At 43.0% G+C, this 15483-nt stretch overlaps 1 protein-coding gene across 4 annotated transcripts in view; it reads left to right on the plus strand.

The window, feature by feature from the left end:
- The window catches only part of si:ch211-45c16.2 (mitogen-activated protein kinase kinase kinase 13), a 42077-nt gene that overhangs the window by 20915 nt on the left and 5679 nt on the right, over window positions 1-15483 (plus strand). For 3 of the 4 annotated variants that reach the window (XM_060876871.1, XM_060876870.1, XM_060876872.1), the window contains exons 3-12: window positions 7900-8563; window positions 10436-10619; window positions 10707-10898; window positions 11418-11576; window positions 11749-11907; window positions 12651-12759; window positions 13091-13200; window positions 13371-13487; window positions 13899-14045; window positions 14392-15046. In XM_060876871.1, coding sequence (XP_060732854.1) covers window positions 7975-8563; window positions 10436-10619; window positions 10707-10898; window positions 11418-11576; window positions 11749-11907; window positions 12651-12759; window positions 13091-13200; window positions 13371-13487; window positions 13899-14045; window positions 14392-15046 — 2421 coding nt within the window. In that variant the 5' untranslated portion in view covers window positions 7900-7974. The remainder of the gene's footprint in view (window positions 1-7899; window positions 8564-10435; window positions 10620-10706; window positions 10899-11417; window positions 11577-11748; window positions 11908-12650; window positions 12760-13090; window positions 13201-13370; window positions 13488-13898; window positions 14046-14391; window positions 15047-15483) is intronic. The other variant, XM_060876873.1, reaches the window with a different exon arrangement.

The following is a 15483-nucleotide window of genomic DNA, read 5'->3' on the forward strand; positions in this document are numbered from 1 at the left end:
ACACACACACACAGAGAGACACAGACAATGAGGGGTAGTGAGACAGACACACAGGTACTGAGGGGGGGAGAGAGAGAGAGAGAGAAAGACACAGGCAGACAGACACTGAAGGAGAGAGAGAGAAACACTGATGGAGTGAGAGACAGACAATGGGGGGGGTGAGACAGACAGACAGACAGACAGACACACAGAGGTACTGAGGGGGAGAGAGAGAGAAAGACACAGGCAGACAGACACTGAGGTAGAGAGAGACGGAAACATACACCGAGAGAGAGAGAGAGAGAGACACAGGAAGCAGAGAAAGTCCCATGTTTTCTCACACACACACACACACACACACAAGCTAAATATTCCAGGATTGTAACCTGCTAAAGCACAACGCCACCATGTCAGTGGTAAACGAGAGCAGCAAGTTCCCCTCTGTATGGAACCTGGATTATGGGTTGAAGGTTCATTATTTCTCACATACATATTACATACAGTATGTCTGATGTAATGTAGTGAAAAGGTTTTTCTTAGTTACTCCTTCTACAGTTCAACAATGAGCAATAGAAAAAAATAGAGAATTTTAATAGAATATAAAACAAATTAAATATAGATTATGGACAGCTCGAGAAATAACTGGGTAATGGAATGTTTACAATTTATACTTAACTCAGTGTGTGAGGTACAAAAGAAACCCACAACACACACACACACACACACACACACAAAATGTTTGTTTCCTTGGACTTCAGACAATTTCATTTCCTATTCAGACAATTTCAGCTAGAGTGAACACATTTTCCTTTTCTGTTTAATGACATCCGTCTAAAAAAAGCACTGCCTCTAGTGTAATGTGAGGAAATGTGGATGTAAAATCAGACCAGCAGGTTCATGTTTCTTGTTCATGTCTGTTATTAGAGTTGTATACAGGTGTGAAATATTTCACTCGGTCTCTTCGCTTTGTGTGTTCTTTATTAATTATGCTTGTAGATTTTATTTAGATTTGACATCACTGTTATTTATTATTGGTTTAAAACCCAATTCTTTATAACGTAAATCATTTTCCTGTGATCCATATGGAATGTGTCAGTGTGATTGTCATTGATTCAGAGTAGTGCCTCCTCTCCTCTCCTGCTCCTCTCCTCTCCTCTCCTCTCCTGCTCTTCTCCTCTCCTGCTCCTCTCCTGCTCTGCTCCTCTCCTGCTCCTCTCCTCTCCTGCACTTCTCCTCTCCTGCACTTCTCCTCTCCTGCTCTGCTCCTCTCTTGCTCTTCTCCTCTCCTGCACTTCTCCTCTCCTGCTCCTCTCTTGCTCTTCTCCTCTCCTGCTCCTCTCCTGCTCCTCTCCTGCTCTTCTCCTGCTCTTCTCCTGTTCCTCTCCTGTTCTTCTCCTGTTCCTCTCCTGCTCTTCTCCTGTTCCTCTCCTGCTCTTCTCCTCTCCTGCGCTCCTCTCCTCTCCTGCTCTTCTCCTGCTCCTCTCCTCTCCTGCTCCTCTCCTCTTCTGCTCCTCTCCACTCTTGCTCTCCTGCTCTTCTCCTCTCCTGCTCTTCTCCTCTCTTGCTCTTCTCCTCTCCTGCTCTTGCTCTCCTGCTCTTCTCCTCTCCTGCTCCTCTCTTCTCCTCTCCTGCTCTTCTCCTTTCCTGCTCCTTTCCTGCTCCTCTCCTGCTCTTCTCTTGCTCCTCTCCTCTCCTGCTGCTCCTCTCCTCTCCTGCTCCTCTCCTCTCTTGCTCTCCTACTCCTCTCCTCTCTTCTGCTCTTCTCTCCTGATCCTCTCCTCTCCTGCTCTTCTCTCCTGATCCTCTCCTCTCCTGCTCTTCTCCTCTCCTCTCCTGCTCTTCTCCTGCTCTTCTCCTCTCTTCTCTTCTCTCCTGATCTTCCCTTCTCCTCTCTTCTCCCCTGATCTCCTACCCTGCTCTTCTCCTCTCCGTTCCTCTCCTTTCCCGCTCTTCACCTGCTCTTCTCATCTCCTCCTCTTCTGTTCTCCCTTTTCTCTTTTTCTCTTGAAGAGCCATCACACCAGGAGTTTAAAATGATGTATTGAAACTGCTATAATTCATTAGGTAGTTTTCACGTAAAAGTTACTCTTCATCACCCACCACCACCAGTAGCTACACAACCTTGATTCAGGGTGTGCGTCATTACTCTGCACTCCAATCTGTGATGAGTAGTAAAAGTCAATCCATAGAAATCACAGATTAACTGATGACTGTGCTGCAGCAGGAAGTGAGATCTTGGAGTGAATATTTATTTATAGCATTTAGTTATAGCATTGAGATGCGTCATACAAAAACAACAACCAAGTGCTCAGGCATGTGATTAGTCCACCCATGATTGGTCCGTTATAAACCATCCAAGGCTTAAGGCAAGTTTGATATTTCTAGCTAGGACATTACAAAAGTCGTCTTATAGGTTTTATTTGAATTGGTACTGAGAGGGCCGCTTCCAGCGTGGGCAGATGAAGCGAGAAGGCTGTAGGGACTGGGCTTGGAGAAAAGTGATTAATAATGACTTGTAGTGTGAATAAGGTGATGATGGTGCTCAGGTGCTGTGGGAGGCTGCCACGGCTAATTGGCTGCGAGAAACATGCTGAGTGATTGAGCGATTTCTTTCTTCTGTCAGTCATCGTCTCTGCGTGGGGCCGGCGCAGGGACAGACTGGAGCTGGAACTCTCAGCAGGAGATCTGATCGATTTTTGGGAATGTAAGAGGAGAGAGAGAGAGAGAGTACAGTGGGATCAGGCTGTGTCTGGAAAAATGGAGAGGAAATCTGAGACTCTGTGTGTGTGTGTGTCAGGCAGACAGAAAAAGGGTGCATGGCTCTTTGTCGGAGGCTAAATTGGCTCTTTGTTGCCTTTCTCCAGCTGGTCTCTCTGGAGCATACACCCTACCCCATCCCCGGACCCTCCCGCCTTGCCTAAAGACCGCCCCCGGGCCTGCAGCTAATGAGGCCTAGAGTGATGGGGACGCAGATGCTGAGTGTGTTTGGCTGTGGGTGTGGCTGTGTGTTTATGCTCCATGGTAGATTAATGGGAGCATATGCTTCTCCTGGAGTGTGTTTGCTCTGGGAAGATGTCTTCTTTAGGCTTGTTTCAAAGAGTCTGAGCTCCATACTGGAACCGCTCTGGTATACAAGAACAATAGCATTAGTGTCTTTTTGTTTGGCTGACATTTGCCAAGTGCCACAGATTGTAGGACCTTCTGTATCATTGGGTTTAATTGTTCTTGTTTAATAAGTGTGCGCATGTGTGAGGGTGTGTGTTGGGGGGGGAAGATGCAGGAAGTCGATTCTCCAGCCTAACCAGCTGCTTCTTCCCTAGTGTTCATGTCCAATTCCTACAGATTTAAGATGTCTAATCAGTAGTAAGTGAAGTCTACTAATGGGACTCCTTGATATCTGCTCAATGTTGCTAAGCTTCATTTTTAAATGGCATCAAATCAGACCGTCAGTAAATACGAGATGCATCAAAATGTACAAGACAAAAAGAAAGAAAACTGGACTTCACACTAAGGTGCATTCAAGTCACCACAAAGTGTCTTGTGCAATAAGTAGTGCATCATAGCTGTCATAGAAGCTCTGAATAATTGCTTTTGGCAGTTTTAGGTTTACAGTTTATATAAATATAAACCAAAAAATAATAACAATGAATCATCAAGCAAATAAATATGATGTGTAATATAATAATTGTATGTAATATAGAACATATTCTAAATAGCTGAATAACAAACAATATGTGTTGTTCAGTCAGGACTGGAGAACAACAAACCCACTGTCCTCAGATTGAATTCACTTTCCTGGAAACTTTGCTTTATGATGAGTTACAGCTTTTTTCTTCTTCTTTTTTTTGTTTGTTTGTTTGTTTGTTTTTGTGTGTCGATCTGGATTCTGACGGCTTCACGTGGATTATAGGTTAAACTTTAATAAGGCACATTTAACGTTGCTTCCTTCTATAAAGGCTGACTGGAGCCGTTTGCCCTCCGGAGCTTAGCGAATGAATCAACTCTCTTCTTACTCATATTTTTTAATGTCTTTTTCCTGAGTTTTCATAGTCTGACCATTTTCATCTCTCTCTCTCTCTCTCTCTCTCTCTCTCTCTCTCTCTCTCTCTCTCTCTCTTTCTCTTATCCCCATCTATAGAGACCTACAATTCTCTCTCTCTCTCTCTCTCTCTCTCTCCCCTTCCCCATCTATAGAGACCTACAATTCTGTGTGTGTCTCTATCTCTGTGTACCTGTCTGTGCCTGATCTTGTGTCTGTCTGCATCTCCATGTGCCTGTCTCTGTGTGAGAGTGAGTTTCGGTCATGCAATCCTGCACTCCAGCAGTGTTCACCGGTCAGAACCAGGTCCAAGTGGCGTGTAAATTACCCGGCTGGGTCAGGCCCTGTACTGATAAGGTACAGACATTATTTATGGAAGGGCAGACAACCAAACCCATGAATAATTCACAGCGCAAATTGAGGAGGCTTCATGGAGGATGAGCAAGCTTTTAAAGCCTGTCTGTCAGCACAAAACCAAGTCCCAAGTCCCAACACTGGAACCCGTCTCATCCCAGTTCCCCAAAAAACCCGGACCATTTTCATGTTCGCGTGATGGTGAATTCTCTCTCCTGTTTTATAGTGAGTTCTGTCCTGGGATGCGTTTGGGACAATTGTGTTCAGACATGTGTAGGTCAGAACATTGACGTGTGTAACTTGAGGTTTATAAATACTGGATGCTTTAGAAGATGCATTGTTTTGGGCTGCACTACAGAATCCATGCTGATGATTTGGCCCATTATAGTTGACAATAAATTATGAATTACTCCATATTAAGCTTGTTGTAGAAATGAAATAACTTCCAAGAATACTATCCACTATATAAATAATTAAAACAAAGCGTAACCTAAAATAATATTAAAACAACATAAACTTATTTAATGTGAATATTAGACTGTTCCTTTATTGGACTAATACATTACTCCATAATGAATGCAACTAACTAACAACACAACAACAACTAACTTTTTCACTATTTCCTGTAACATGTAATATTTGTGTTTTTTGTTTTAGAGTATTCGAAACACCGAGACTAAAACAGTGTAGAATTGTCTAGGTGAACTGAGCTACTTGTGGTAACTGAGTGGTACTGAGCTACTTGTACAGACGAAGATCATGAATGATTTTTAGGAACATTTTAAAAGGAAAAACAGGCTATAACTTGTTTTTTTTTAATATACGACTTAATTCCTGGCAGTTCAGGTTGCCATATATTGTGTGTGTGTGTGTGTGTGTGTGTGCATATTAGTTCAATGCTGATAATAATAATAAAACACCCAACTGTTTAATTTGATTTTATTTATTTTATGAAAAGGTGAGATAGAAAACAGGTGAAATGATATAGAAACAGGAGCTTAGTATTGCAATGACTATTGTAAGATTTAATTGCAGCTGTGAATGCTCAGTGATTATTTGTTGTGAGAGGTCTGTTTCTGATTTTTTGTCTAGATTAAGCTTGCTCGTCGTTTGTATTGTGTATAGAGCTGGCTTAGAGTCAGCTGTCATTACGGCGCTAATATTTCACATCAAATCGGCACAGCGTCCGCTCTATCTCTAAAAGCCTGCGAGAATCAGATCTGTGCAGGATATGGGCTGATGGAGAAGCGACCGCCGTGTCCTATCAAAATTGGAAAAAGTGTACATTCCTACCAGTTTAGGAGTGTGTCTTACTGCATTGGAGGTGTGTGTGTTTGGCAGGGCTTTGGATAATTCACCCAGGGTGTAATGCAGCTCTGAGCATCAGCACTGGCCCTAGAGTGGAATTACACACACACACACACACACACACAGGAAAGGATTTCTGTGTTACCTGAGCGAGAGGGGGAGAGCGAGAGAGAGAGCGCTCTGGTTGCGTCCTGCACTCTCAGTTGTGCGCTGAGAGCTTGAGAGCTGAGCTTGCATTATTGATGGCTTCTACTGGTCCATCACTCACACCCACTGATCAGGTTACACACACATGTGTGTGTGTGTGTGTGTGTGTGTGTGTGTGTGTGTGTGTGTGTGTGAAAGGAAATAGTTCTATCCAGTTACTCCCCTGTGCAGATTAATGCTACTGGAAACAGAGAGCCTATTCTTCTAGGAAGAGGAGAGACGCTTCACTCACCTTTTGCATGCACGTGTGTATGTGTGTTAACTTAGGAACGTGTGTGTGTGATCTTATGTAGTTTAAAGGTCCTGCTCTGATTGCACTGCTTAAACAAAAGGACAGGGCAGTTTATCTTTTTGTCACAACTCTTTCCACTCCTCCCTATTCCTCTCGTGTATGACTGACATCGCACAGTGCGTTCGGTCACGTGTTCGTTGCCGTGGCCTTGTTTCACAAGCTCGCCCATCAGGACGTGGCCTCATTAGCTCTGCCTCCCACCAAGCTTCATATGTTTGTTTAGACAACATTGTACATAGCTGATTAGTATGAAAGTTTCATCAAAACCCACACTCGCTTACTGGAGTAAACTTTAAAAACACCACCTTGCAAAACCTTCTTTCATGCACAGACAGGATTTGAGAAGCGAATTGAGCTGCTACGGATGGATTAGTTTTACGGTGTATAAACTTTGTCTAGAAAGTAGGTGGTGCAGTGTTGAATCATTGTGGTACGTGACTGCTTATAGTGGCAACCAGGTAACCTTCACATGCAATACTGTAAATTTCTGTTTTCTCTATACACACTAGTCTCTATTATTTTTTCCTAGACTAAATTTACTTCTATAAAAAATTTAGATTTGACTTTGTTTAATCGAATTAATTACAAAAAATGTAAAACCCTTTTACCTACCTGTATTAATAAGGGTGCCAATACTACTGGAGCTTACTGTTTATGAAGTACAGCTGTTCATAGTTAACTGTTGCTGTAATTGTATACCAGCAATGCAGTATTTATGTGCTAAACCCTGATTATTAATTATAAGTGACCTCACAAATGTCACGTGTCTGCAGCTTTGTGCCTCGAGCCTGACAAACACCTCCACCTCTCATCTATATCCACACAAATAGAAGTGTAATTCGTAGTGTAGAGCTTCTGTAAATGTGCGTTCCAAATATTTCTCTAAAGTGGACTTTAGACTTTAGCCTGAGTGTACTGTGTTTACTCAAGACAGCAGGTTTGTTGTAATCGACGTTGCTGTGATCCTCAGCTGAAACTTTAGTAGTTTAATAATAACTCGGGGGTTTGATGATAAAACCCATGTACTGGCTGAGAAGGTGGCAGCTGTGAGGGCGCGTTCTGTCTACATGCAGCACTCACGGCTTTACCGTGGGCTTTATTTCTCCACCGTCAAACCCAAAATAAGCTTTCTTCTGGGAACCTGCTTCTTGTGTAACCACATAAGCTTTGTGTGTGTCTGTGTGTGTGTGCTCCAGATGTTTAGCTCTTCATTCACGTGGCTGCTTAATCCCTATGCTGCAGACAGCATACCGGCTAAGTATAGATTCAAAAAAGCATTTCCTGGATACTAGCCCTCATTCCCTCTCTCTCTCTCACTCTCTCTCTCTCTCTCTCTCACACTCTCTCTTCCCTCTTTGAGATTTTAACAGATAAACATCATTAATATAAGCTCTTTCAATCCCACTGTCATGAGAGAACTCTGGAGATTAAACTGGTTCTGTGTCTAAAATAAATTCCTGCTTCCTATTCTGTTCAAGTGCACTATTACTGCTCTGGATCCTCTAGGTTATATTGTTTGGATATTAAGCCCTTTGCAGTGCATTGTGGGACTCCAGGAGTTATGAGACAAGTTTTATAAAATAGCGAAACTCCTTGATTAATGCACTATATAGTTTTTTTTCAGTTTTTGGAACAAACTTCACGTTTAGTAACGCTGCAAAGCAAAAAGCTAATATTTCTCTCTCTCTCGCTCTCTTTTTTTTCTCTCGCTCTCTTTTAGGTCTCCTGATCTCAAGCCAATAACTTCATTATAAAAGCATCTTTGCTTACCCTCATTTCTGTCAGGCAGCTGCCCATGCACATGCACGGCACCATGGGTAGCTCCCCAGAGGTGCTGTCCTGGACCTCTTGCCCTAGCCTGCTGGTGGGAAAGCTCAAAGAAGAGCTCAAGCTCACCGTGGTGGGAGACGCTCTGAAGAAAGCCAATACCAACACCTCCCCTTCTCCCCAAGCCCTACCACTAGCTCCTCCTCCACAGATCATCACAGACCTGGCACCACCTACCAGCCTCCCCATGCCCCTGCAGCCAGGCCGAGAAGATGACTTGGGTGTGAGCGCCAGCAGCCCACCCTGCACGGCACTCAGCGAGGATTCGAGCCGAGAGCAGGGCCACTTCGAGAACAGCGTGCTGCAGCTGCAGGAGCATGAAGAGGAACACAACGCTGAGCCCAAGGAGCACGGGTCCTGCGGGGAAGAGGGCAACGAGGATGGAGGCTGTAACATGGACCACACCGACCAGCATCATCATGACGATATCAAACTTCACTTCCACCGAGCCAACACGGGTGGAAGTGGCTTCCTGGAAGGCTTGTTCGGCTGCTTAAAGCCTGTGTGGAATATCATAGGGAAGACCTACTCGACCGATTACAAGCTTCAGCAGCAAGGTGAGCGTTTTTTTTTTTTTGTGTGTTTTGTGAGTTTTACTCACACACACATTATTGTGACTGCTGTTTTAATGCTGTCTGAATTCCAATTCACATTTAAAAGTGATCTCGTTAGTTCTGCATCGTAGTCATCTCTTTTTCTTAGTAGCTGCAGGCTTCAGACCATTGACCCTAACTCTGCATGCAGTCAGTAGATTCCTAGAGGACGGCGTGGTATCTGGAAACTCATAGCTGCTAAACACACAGGCCTCGATAGCTGGCTTGAAAACTTGGGTAATGTTAGTGATGATATTATTTTTGACAAATTCAGTGTTTCGATGTTTACTGATATAAATTCTAGCCCTGAACTCAAACCTCCACTGCCACCCCCTGAAAATACACAGGCCTCCTGTGACGTGACCCACCTGACTGCCACCAGTCACATTCTCCTCAGCATTAGCACACTGGCTCATCAAAAATGTTTAAATGTTTACTGTACATGCTCATGTTGCACACCACATCTTGCACTAGTCCGCTACCAGCTGCTGACTTTGAATGCCTCCTGTTGCACGTGCACAATATCAAGGAAGCATTGTAGAGTCTTCATACTTATATTTATTGCTGAGTGTATTTTTTGTGTATTTAAATTGTATTGCTTTGTGTTTTTTGATGATTAATGTCTGTATGGATGTTACACCGTTTGACCTGTGAGACACGACATCTTGTTCCACTGCATGTCTCAACATGTAGCGAAATGACAAAGAAACCTGAACTTGAACTTCTATCTACCTGTGATAAATACAAGCTAGCTTACATACACTTAACTAGCTGACTATGTTAGCAGATGTACAGTAAGTCATATTAGGCAATGAGGCATGAATATGTAAATGAAGAAAAATGTTTGATTGTTATGTATGCCGCTACCAGATGCTTAAATTTCCTCCAGGATCAATACAGTATCTATTTATCTATTGCTATCGCTATCTTTAGCGATCGCTCTCTATCTCTATCTCTCTATCAACCTATCTATCTATCTGTGATGTTTTGCATAAAGGATCTTTTTTAAGTGTCAGCACTTTGTAAGACTTCAGGTATCAGTCATTTTGTTTTTTCTGTTTTCTTGGGCTTTGACTTTTGTCTTATTAACTTCAAGACAGAAAAAATAAGAAGCGCTTATGAACAGATGCTGTAAATTAACTGATCTCAGGAAGCCGTATTATGGATATAATCGTTGATTAATTTTCAATAACTGTACATCGACCCGGGGGCACGGTGGCTTAGTGGTTAGTACGTTCGCCTCACACCTCCAGGGTTGGGGGTTCGATTCCCGCCTCCGCCTTGTGTGTGTGGAGTTTGCATGTTCTCCCCGTGCCTCGGGGGTTTCCTCCGGGTACTCTGGTTTCCTCCCCCGGTCCAAAGACATGCATGGTAGGTTGACTGGCATCTCTGGAAAATTGTCCCTAGTGTGTGATTGTGTGAGTGAATGAGAGTGTGTGTGTGCCCTGCGATGGGTTGGCACTTCGTCTAGGGTGTATCCTGCCTTGATGCCCGATGACGCCTGAGATAGGCACAGGCTCCCAGTGACCCGAGGTAGTTCGGATAAGCGGTAGAAAATGAATGAATGTTCATCCACCCATGTCTTATTCCTTACACAGTAGCTTAAATGGGGAGCAAACACTGTCAAGGGTTTCATGTAAAAGGGTCAGATTTGCACTTGAAAGTTTTCCCTCCAGCTGTTTAATTTAACCTTCTGTTTAAGCATCTTTACAGTTTATGTTTCTATGGCACTAAATGACAACACATTTTTGTTCACAATGATCTGATGACTTGGAGAAATCAGCTGATGTTATGTGATCAACTATATGCCAACACTGTTCATTGATTGGTTTGTAGATGTGTGGGAGGTTCCATTCGAGGAGATTTCTGAGCTACAGTGGTTGGGAAGTGGAGCTCAGGGCGCCGTCTTCCTGGGGAAGTTCCACTCTGAAGAAGTGGCCATCAAGAAGGTCCGAGAGCAGAAAGAGACGGACATCAAACACCTCCGCAAACTCAAACACCCAAACATCATCGGTTTCAAGTATGACCCACTAACGAGTCTGCGTTTTTAAATGCTATGCATGGAATCCTTTTTTTTTGACCCGTGTTGCTTTATTTACTTCTATAGGGGTGTGTGCACACAGGCTCCATGTTACTGCATTATCATGGAGTACTGTGCTCAGGGGCAGCTGTATGAGGTACTCAGGGCAGGGAGGAAGGTAACTCCCCGTCTCTTAGTGGACTGGGCATCAGGCATCGCCAGCGGCATGAACTACCTACACCTCCACAAGATCATCCACAGAGACCTCAAATCACCAAAGTAAGCTCTACTTAGCACCCACTGGACAGACTCTCTGCACTCCACTGCTTTAATGCATGATATAATGCTAACATGATAAAAAAAATGTAATTCATAGCATTTTCTGGTAGGAGTCGAACATTTCCTTCAATTCTTGCGTATCACAGTGCTTTCAATAGTTCTGATAACTATTCATGAATCTGCTCTATTCTGCTTATATAGAAATCACATGCAGTAGGTGTAGATTATTCAGAGAATCCGATTATCTACTATTATTAGCCGTTTTTCTTTTATTTGCTGATCATCTGACTGATTCTTTAGATTGTGAACCCAGAAAGTATTTTATTGAAGGCAGATTTCTGTAAAATTTTGTTTGTCAAACCCAATCCTCATTAGACGTTAAGCTTTTGATCTGGAACGTTGTAAATAAAATTAGCATTATAAATGAACAGTAAACATCAGTAGAGTTTGAGCTTGTCATTTTAGTTATTTATTGATAAAAAATATGTTAATGAACACCCTTGGGTTGTCCTTTTTTAGTGTGTTAGTCACTCATAACGATGCTGTGAAGATCTCCGACTTTGGGACATCCAAAGAGCTGAGTGATAAGAGCACTAAGATGTCATTTGCTGGCACAGTGGCCTGGATGGCTCCAGAGGTGATACGTAATGAACCTGTGTCTGAGAAAGTGGACATCTGGTAAGTGTCCCTAAACGGCATGCGTTAAGAAGTTCAGCGTTTAAGTTACTTGAGCTCGTTTACATAAAAGCAGCTTTTCAGACGGCTCATTAGTGCCATGTAATCATCTGGTGTGATGTCAGTTTAAAAGTTCTAGGGCTGTAAGTGTTAATGTTTCCTGTTTGCTCTCTAGGTCATTTGGTGTGGTGTTATGGGAACTCCTGACTGGAGAGATCCCCTATAAAGATGTGGATTCCTCTGCTATAATTTGGGGAGTAGGGAGTAACAGTCTGCACCTTCCCGTGCCCTCCACCTGCCCTGACGGCTTCAAAATCCTCATGAAGCAGACATGGTGACTGCAGCTCTGATCAAAATCTTATCGTTTGGTCTCTCATGGATTTTGTTTTCCACTCTCGTAGTCTTTTATCCCGTATATGAGCTTCTGCACAAAAAAAAAATTCTTTGTTTCAAGCCTTCTTGCGTAACATATCGTTGAAAGGACATGTTAAAAATAGCTACCACTAAATACAAACACTTGTGCATGAGGTTTACTGTCTTATTGAGGATTTAAAATGAGCCAACTGACTTGCCATCACTTCTGTCTGATCTGTATTTACACAATTACATTATTTGCACTTTGCACATCTAATGGAGATGATCTCTTTTTGCCCGTTGTGGGTGTCCGTGTTCAACATCGAATTTCTTGTCATGGCTCATATGATGGTGTTTTTTTTTTTTTTTTTTTTTTGTTTTTTTCTCCTCACTCAAATGTTTGTATCTTCAGAGTACATGGTGATTTCCAACCCATTTCTGTTCTCCGAGATGCCCTAACTGCTTGTTTGTATGCATCTATGCAATTTCAAACCGTTCATATCACCCACTACAATTCCATTTAATCTTATCCACACAAAAGTCGCACACTAAAAGCCAACAGTGTCCTGACTTATTTTTTATATATATATATAATCATGTGTCATTTGTTTATACTGATTAAAATGTCAGCTAAGTTGATTTCCATTCAGTCTGCCTAATAGAAAGCTAGTTTACAGTGATCAGAGATACCATATCCTTATATTTCTCACTTCCTGACAATAGGCAGGGAAAGCCCAGAAACCGACCATCCTTCAGACAGATCCTGCTGCACCTGGACATCGCCTCTGCAGACGTGCTGGGAGCCCCGCAGGAGACGTACTTTAAATCTCAGGTTTGTTTTAATAAATATTAACGTTGCACACAGTTTGCCAGAATGAAGAGCTGGAGTTTAAGATACTGTATAATGTACCGGCACAGTGAGTTGTGATGCTGCCTCACAGCTCCACAGTAACAAAGCCTGAACTCTGGTTACTCTTTGTGTGGAGATTTTACGGGGTTTGTGCAAGTGTCTTCTGGGTGCTTAGAGTTACGCCAATCTAAAAAGCATGCCATTCGGTGGATTGGTTGTTGTTTACCAGCATTATAGTCACCCAGTTTAATGCAGAGTAATTTGGTTAAGTAATTGTTCAACTGTAACACGCGTGGTTGCATTCGCTTGTCAGGCTGAGTGGAGAGAGGAAGTGAAGAAGCATTTTGAAAAGATAAAAAGTGAAGGAACGTGTATCCACCGCTTGGATGAAGAACTGATACGGCGCAGAAGAGATGAACTCAGGTTAGCTACTTAACATTGATGCTACAAATACTGCGATTTATTTATTTATTTATTTTTCTTTCTTTTCACTTATTTATGCTTTAGTTTTTTAAATCAATCTAAGATGATATTTCAAACTGCCACCTTTCAAAGACTCTGACCAACACTGTTTGCTTTGTATGTTCTTGTAGGCATGCACTGGACATTCGAGAGCATTACGAGAGGAAGCTTGAGAGGGCTAATAACCTGTACATGGAGCTGAGTGCTATCATGCTACAGCTGGAAGTGCGAGAGAAAGAGCTCATGAAGTAAGCGCACTTCAACAACTCAGCGTTTCGCTGTTTTAGCTGGAACTCTCTACCATCAGCAACACTGTGTTTTTATATTTATAACTAGTCTAGAGAAATTTAATCAGAAGTCATCAATCTGCATGGCCTGAGCTGTGTCTGAGCCCAGACGTCTCGGTGTGATTCTAATTTAATTTAATCTCCTTATATCTGCTCCAGCTTAGCCTCAACTCAGACTTACCTTTAACAAGACAAGTTTTTATCCTATATTATTCTTTCCTACTGTTCCAAATCTTTATCTTTCAACATGTAATGTTTTCTCATTTCAGGCAACGTCTTTATTTCATGTAGCTGTGATTTAGGTCCTTAAAAACGTGTTTGTAAATGTTATTATAATTATCAGCCCTGATTCACTCTGCTGTTGTTTTTGAGCAGAAGGGAACAAGCTGTAGAGAAAAAATACCCCGGCCAGTACAAACGCCACATAGTGCGACCCATCGTCCGACCCAACGCTGTCGAGAAGCTCATCAGAAAGAAAGGCAGCGTGAACCACAAACCTGGCACACAGACTCCCAAGAGGTAACCACTGTACAGCGTACATCATATTACTTGCACACACCGCTTTAAACATGGACGTCAGGCAAAGTAATCATTTAGTTTTAGTGCCGTCTGCTGTCTCTGAAGTGAGATGCAATTAAGACAAAAAAAAAATATGACATGCCTTCTTTACTGTGTGGGCCTTGTGAGTCGCTTAAAATTAAGACACTCGGAAAAATCAGTGTTGCAAATTTTTATATTTGCCGACCGCATCTTTAAATTTTGTCTTGCTGTCTTTTGTCTTTTCTGAATGGTTCTAATGCCATGTATATTTATCATCTTGGGTTTTAGTGTATCACTACTTGATCATGAATTGCCTCTTTTGTAGGCCTGATCTGTTGCGGTCTGATGGAATCTCCAGTGTGGAGGCTTTCCCAGTGTCCTCTCCTCTCTCAGGCAGCCCAAGGGTTTCCACTCCTCCTGGGAAAGCTCGCTACCGCAGCAAACCGCGCCACCGCCGCACCAACAGCAAGGGCAGCCACAACGAGTTTCCCGGGGTCCTGAAACCTAATGTCAACATGACTGAGGAACAGCAGCCACTGCAGCCTCAGCAGTACCATCATCATAATCATCTTCATCATCACCATCCTCATCAGCTACCACCTGAGAGCCCCCTGCTCCCTCTGCAGATGCGAGACAACGCAACAGCTACATGTGCCAGCGAGCTGCGCTACTTTGGCCCTGCCGCAGCACTACGCAGCCCTCACACTGAGCACCTTCAGCGCTCCAGCCCCGACCTCATCAACAACACTTTAGAAGCCGATGCACGGCAGCACTCAGCTACTGGGCCAGCTGCTCTCTGCCCTTGCTGCCAGGGTCACCCACTTCCCGGGTGTTTGAGGTGCCAGGACATGTTGGCTGATTCCTCTCTGGTCAATACACGTGAGGGCCCAGACGGAGGAGGTATGGAGGGACAGCAACAGCCCGAGCAAGGCGACTCTCAACAGAACAGCCTCCCACGCACCCTCAGGACCCTCAGCAAGGTGAGACAACAGATTAGATTTTTGGGTAAATTATGGCTTTACTGATTTCAAACCAGGAACAAAATAATTATATACTTAAAACTTAAAAATAAAAATCTCAAACATAAATTCTTATTAAACATAAAATCTCAATGTCCTAGAAAGCACCATTCATGCAGTAAACCTTACAGCACTATAGTTTGCGTGCACACACGTATCACACTTCAGGTTCTGGGAGCGTTTAATACCTCCTAGCCCCCTATAGTGTGTTGGCTGGATGTTCAATATAGCCCCACATTGATGTTACTTCTAAAGAAAAAATGTACTTTAGGGAACCTTAAAACAAATCCTGAACTTATCAGCCAAACTGTATATTTATCAGGCCTGTGTTTGCGCTGCTGAAAAGGGCATTGTGTTTCGAAACCGTGTCATGTAAACGTATTCAGGGTTTTTTCTTG

Source organism: Tachysurus vachellii, chromosome 8 (assembly GCF_030014155.1).
Source record: "Tachysurus vachellii isolate PV-2020 chromosome 8, HZAU_Pvac_v1, whole genome shotgun sequence".
Classification (NCBI taxonomy): domain Eukaryota; kingdom Metazoa; phylum Chordata; class Actinopteri; order Siluriformes; family Bagridae; genus Tachysurus; species Tachysurus vachellii.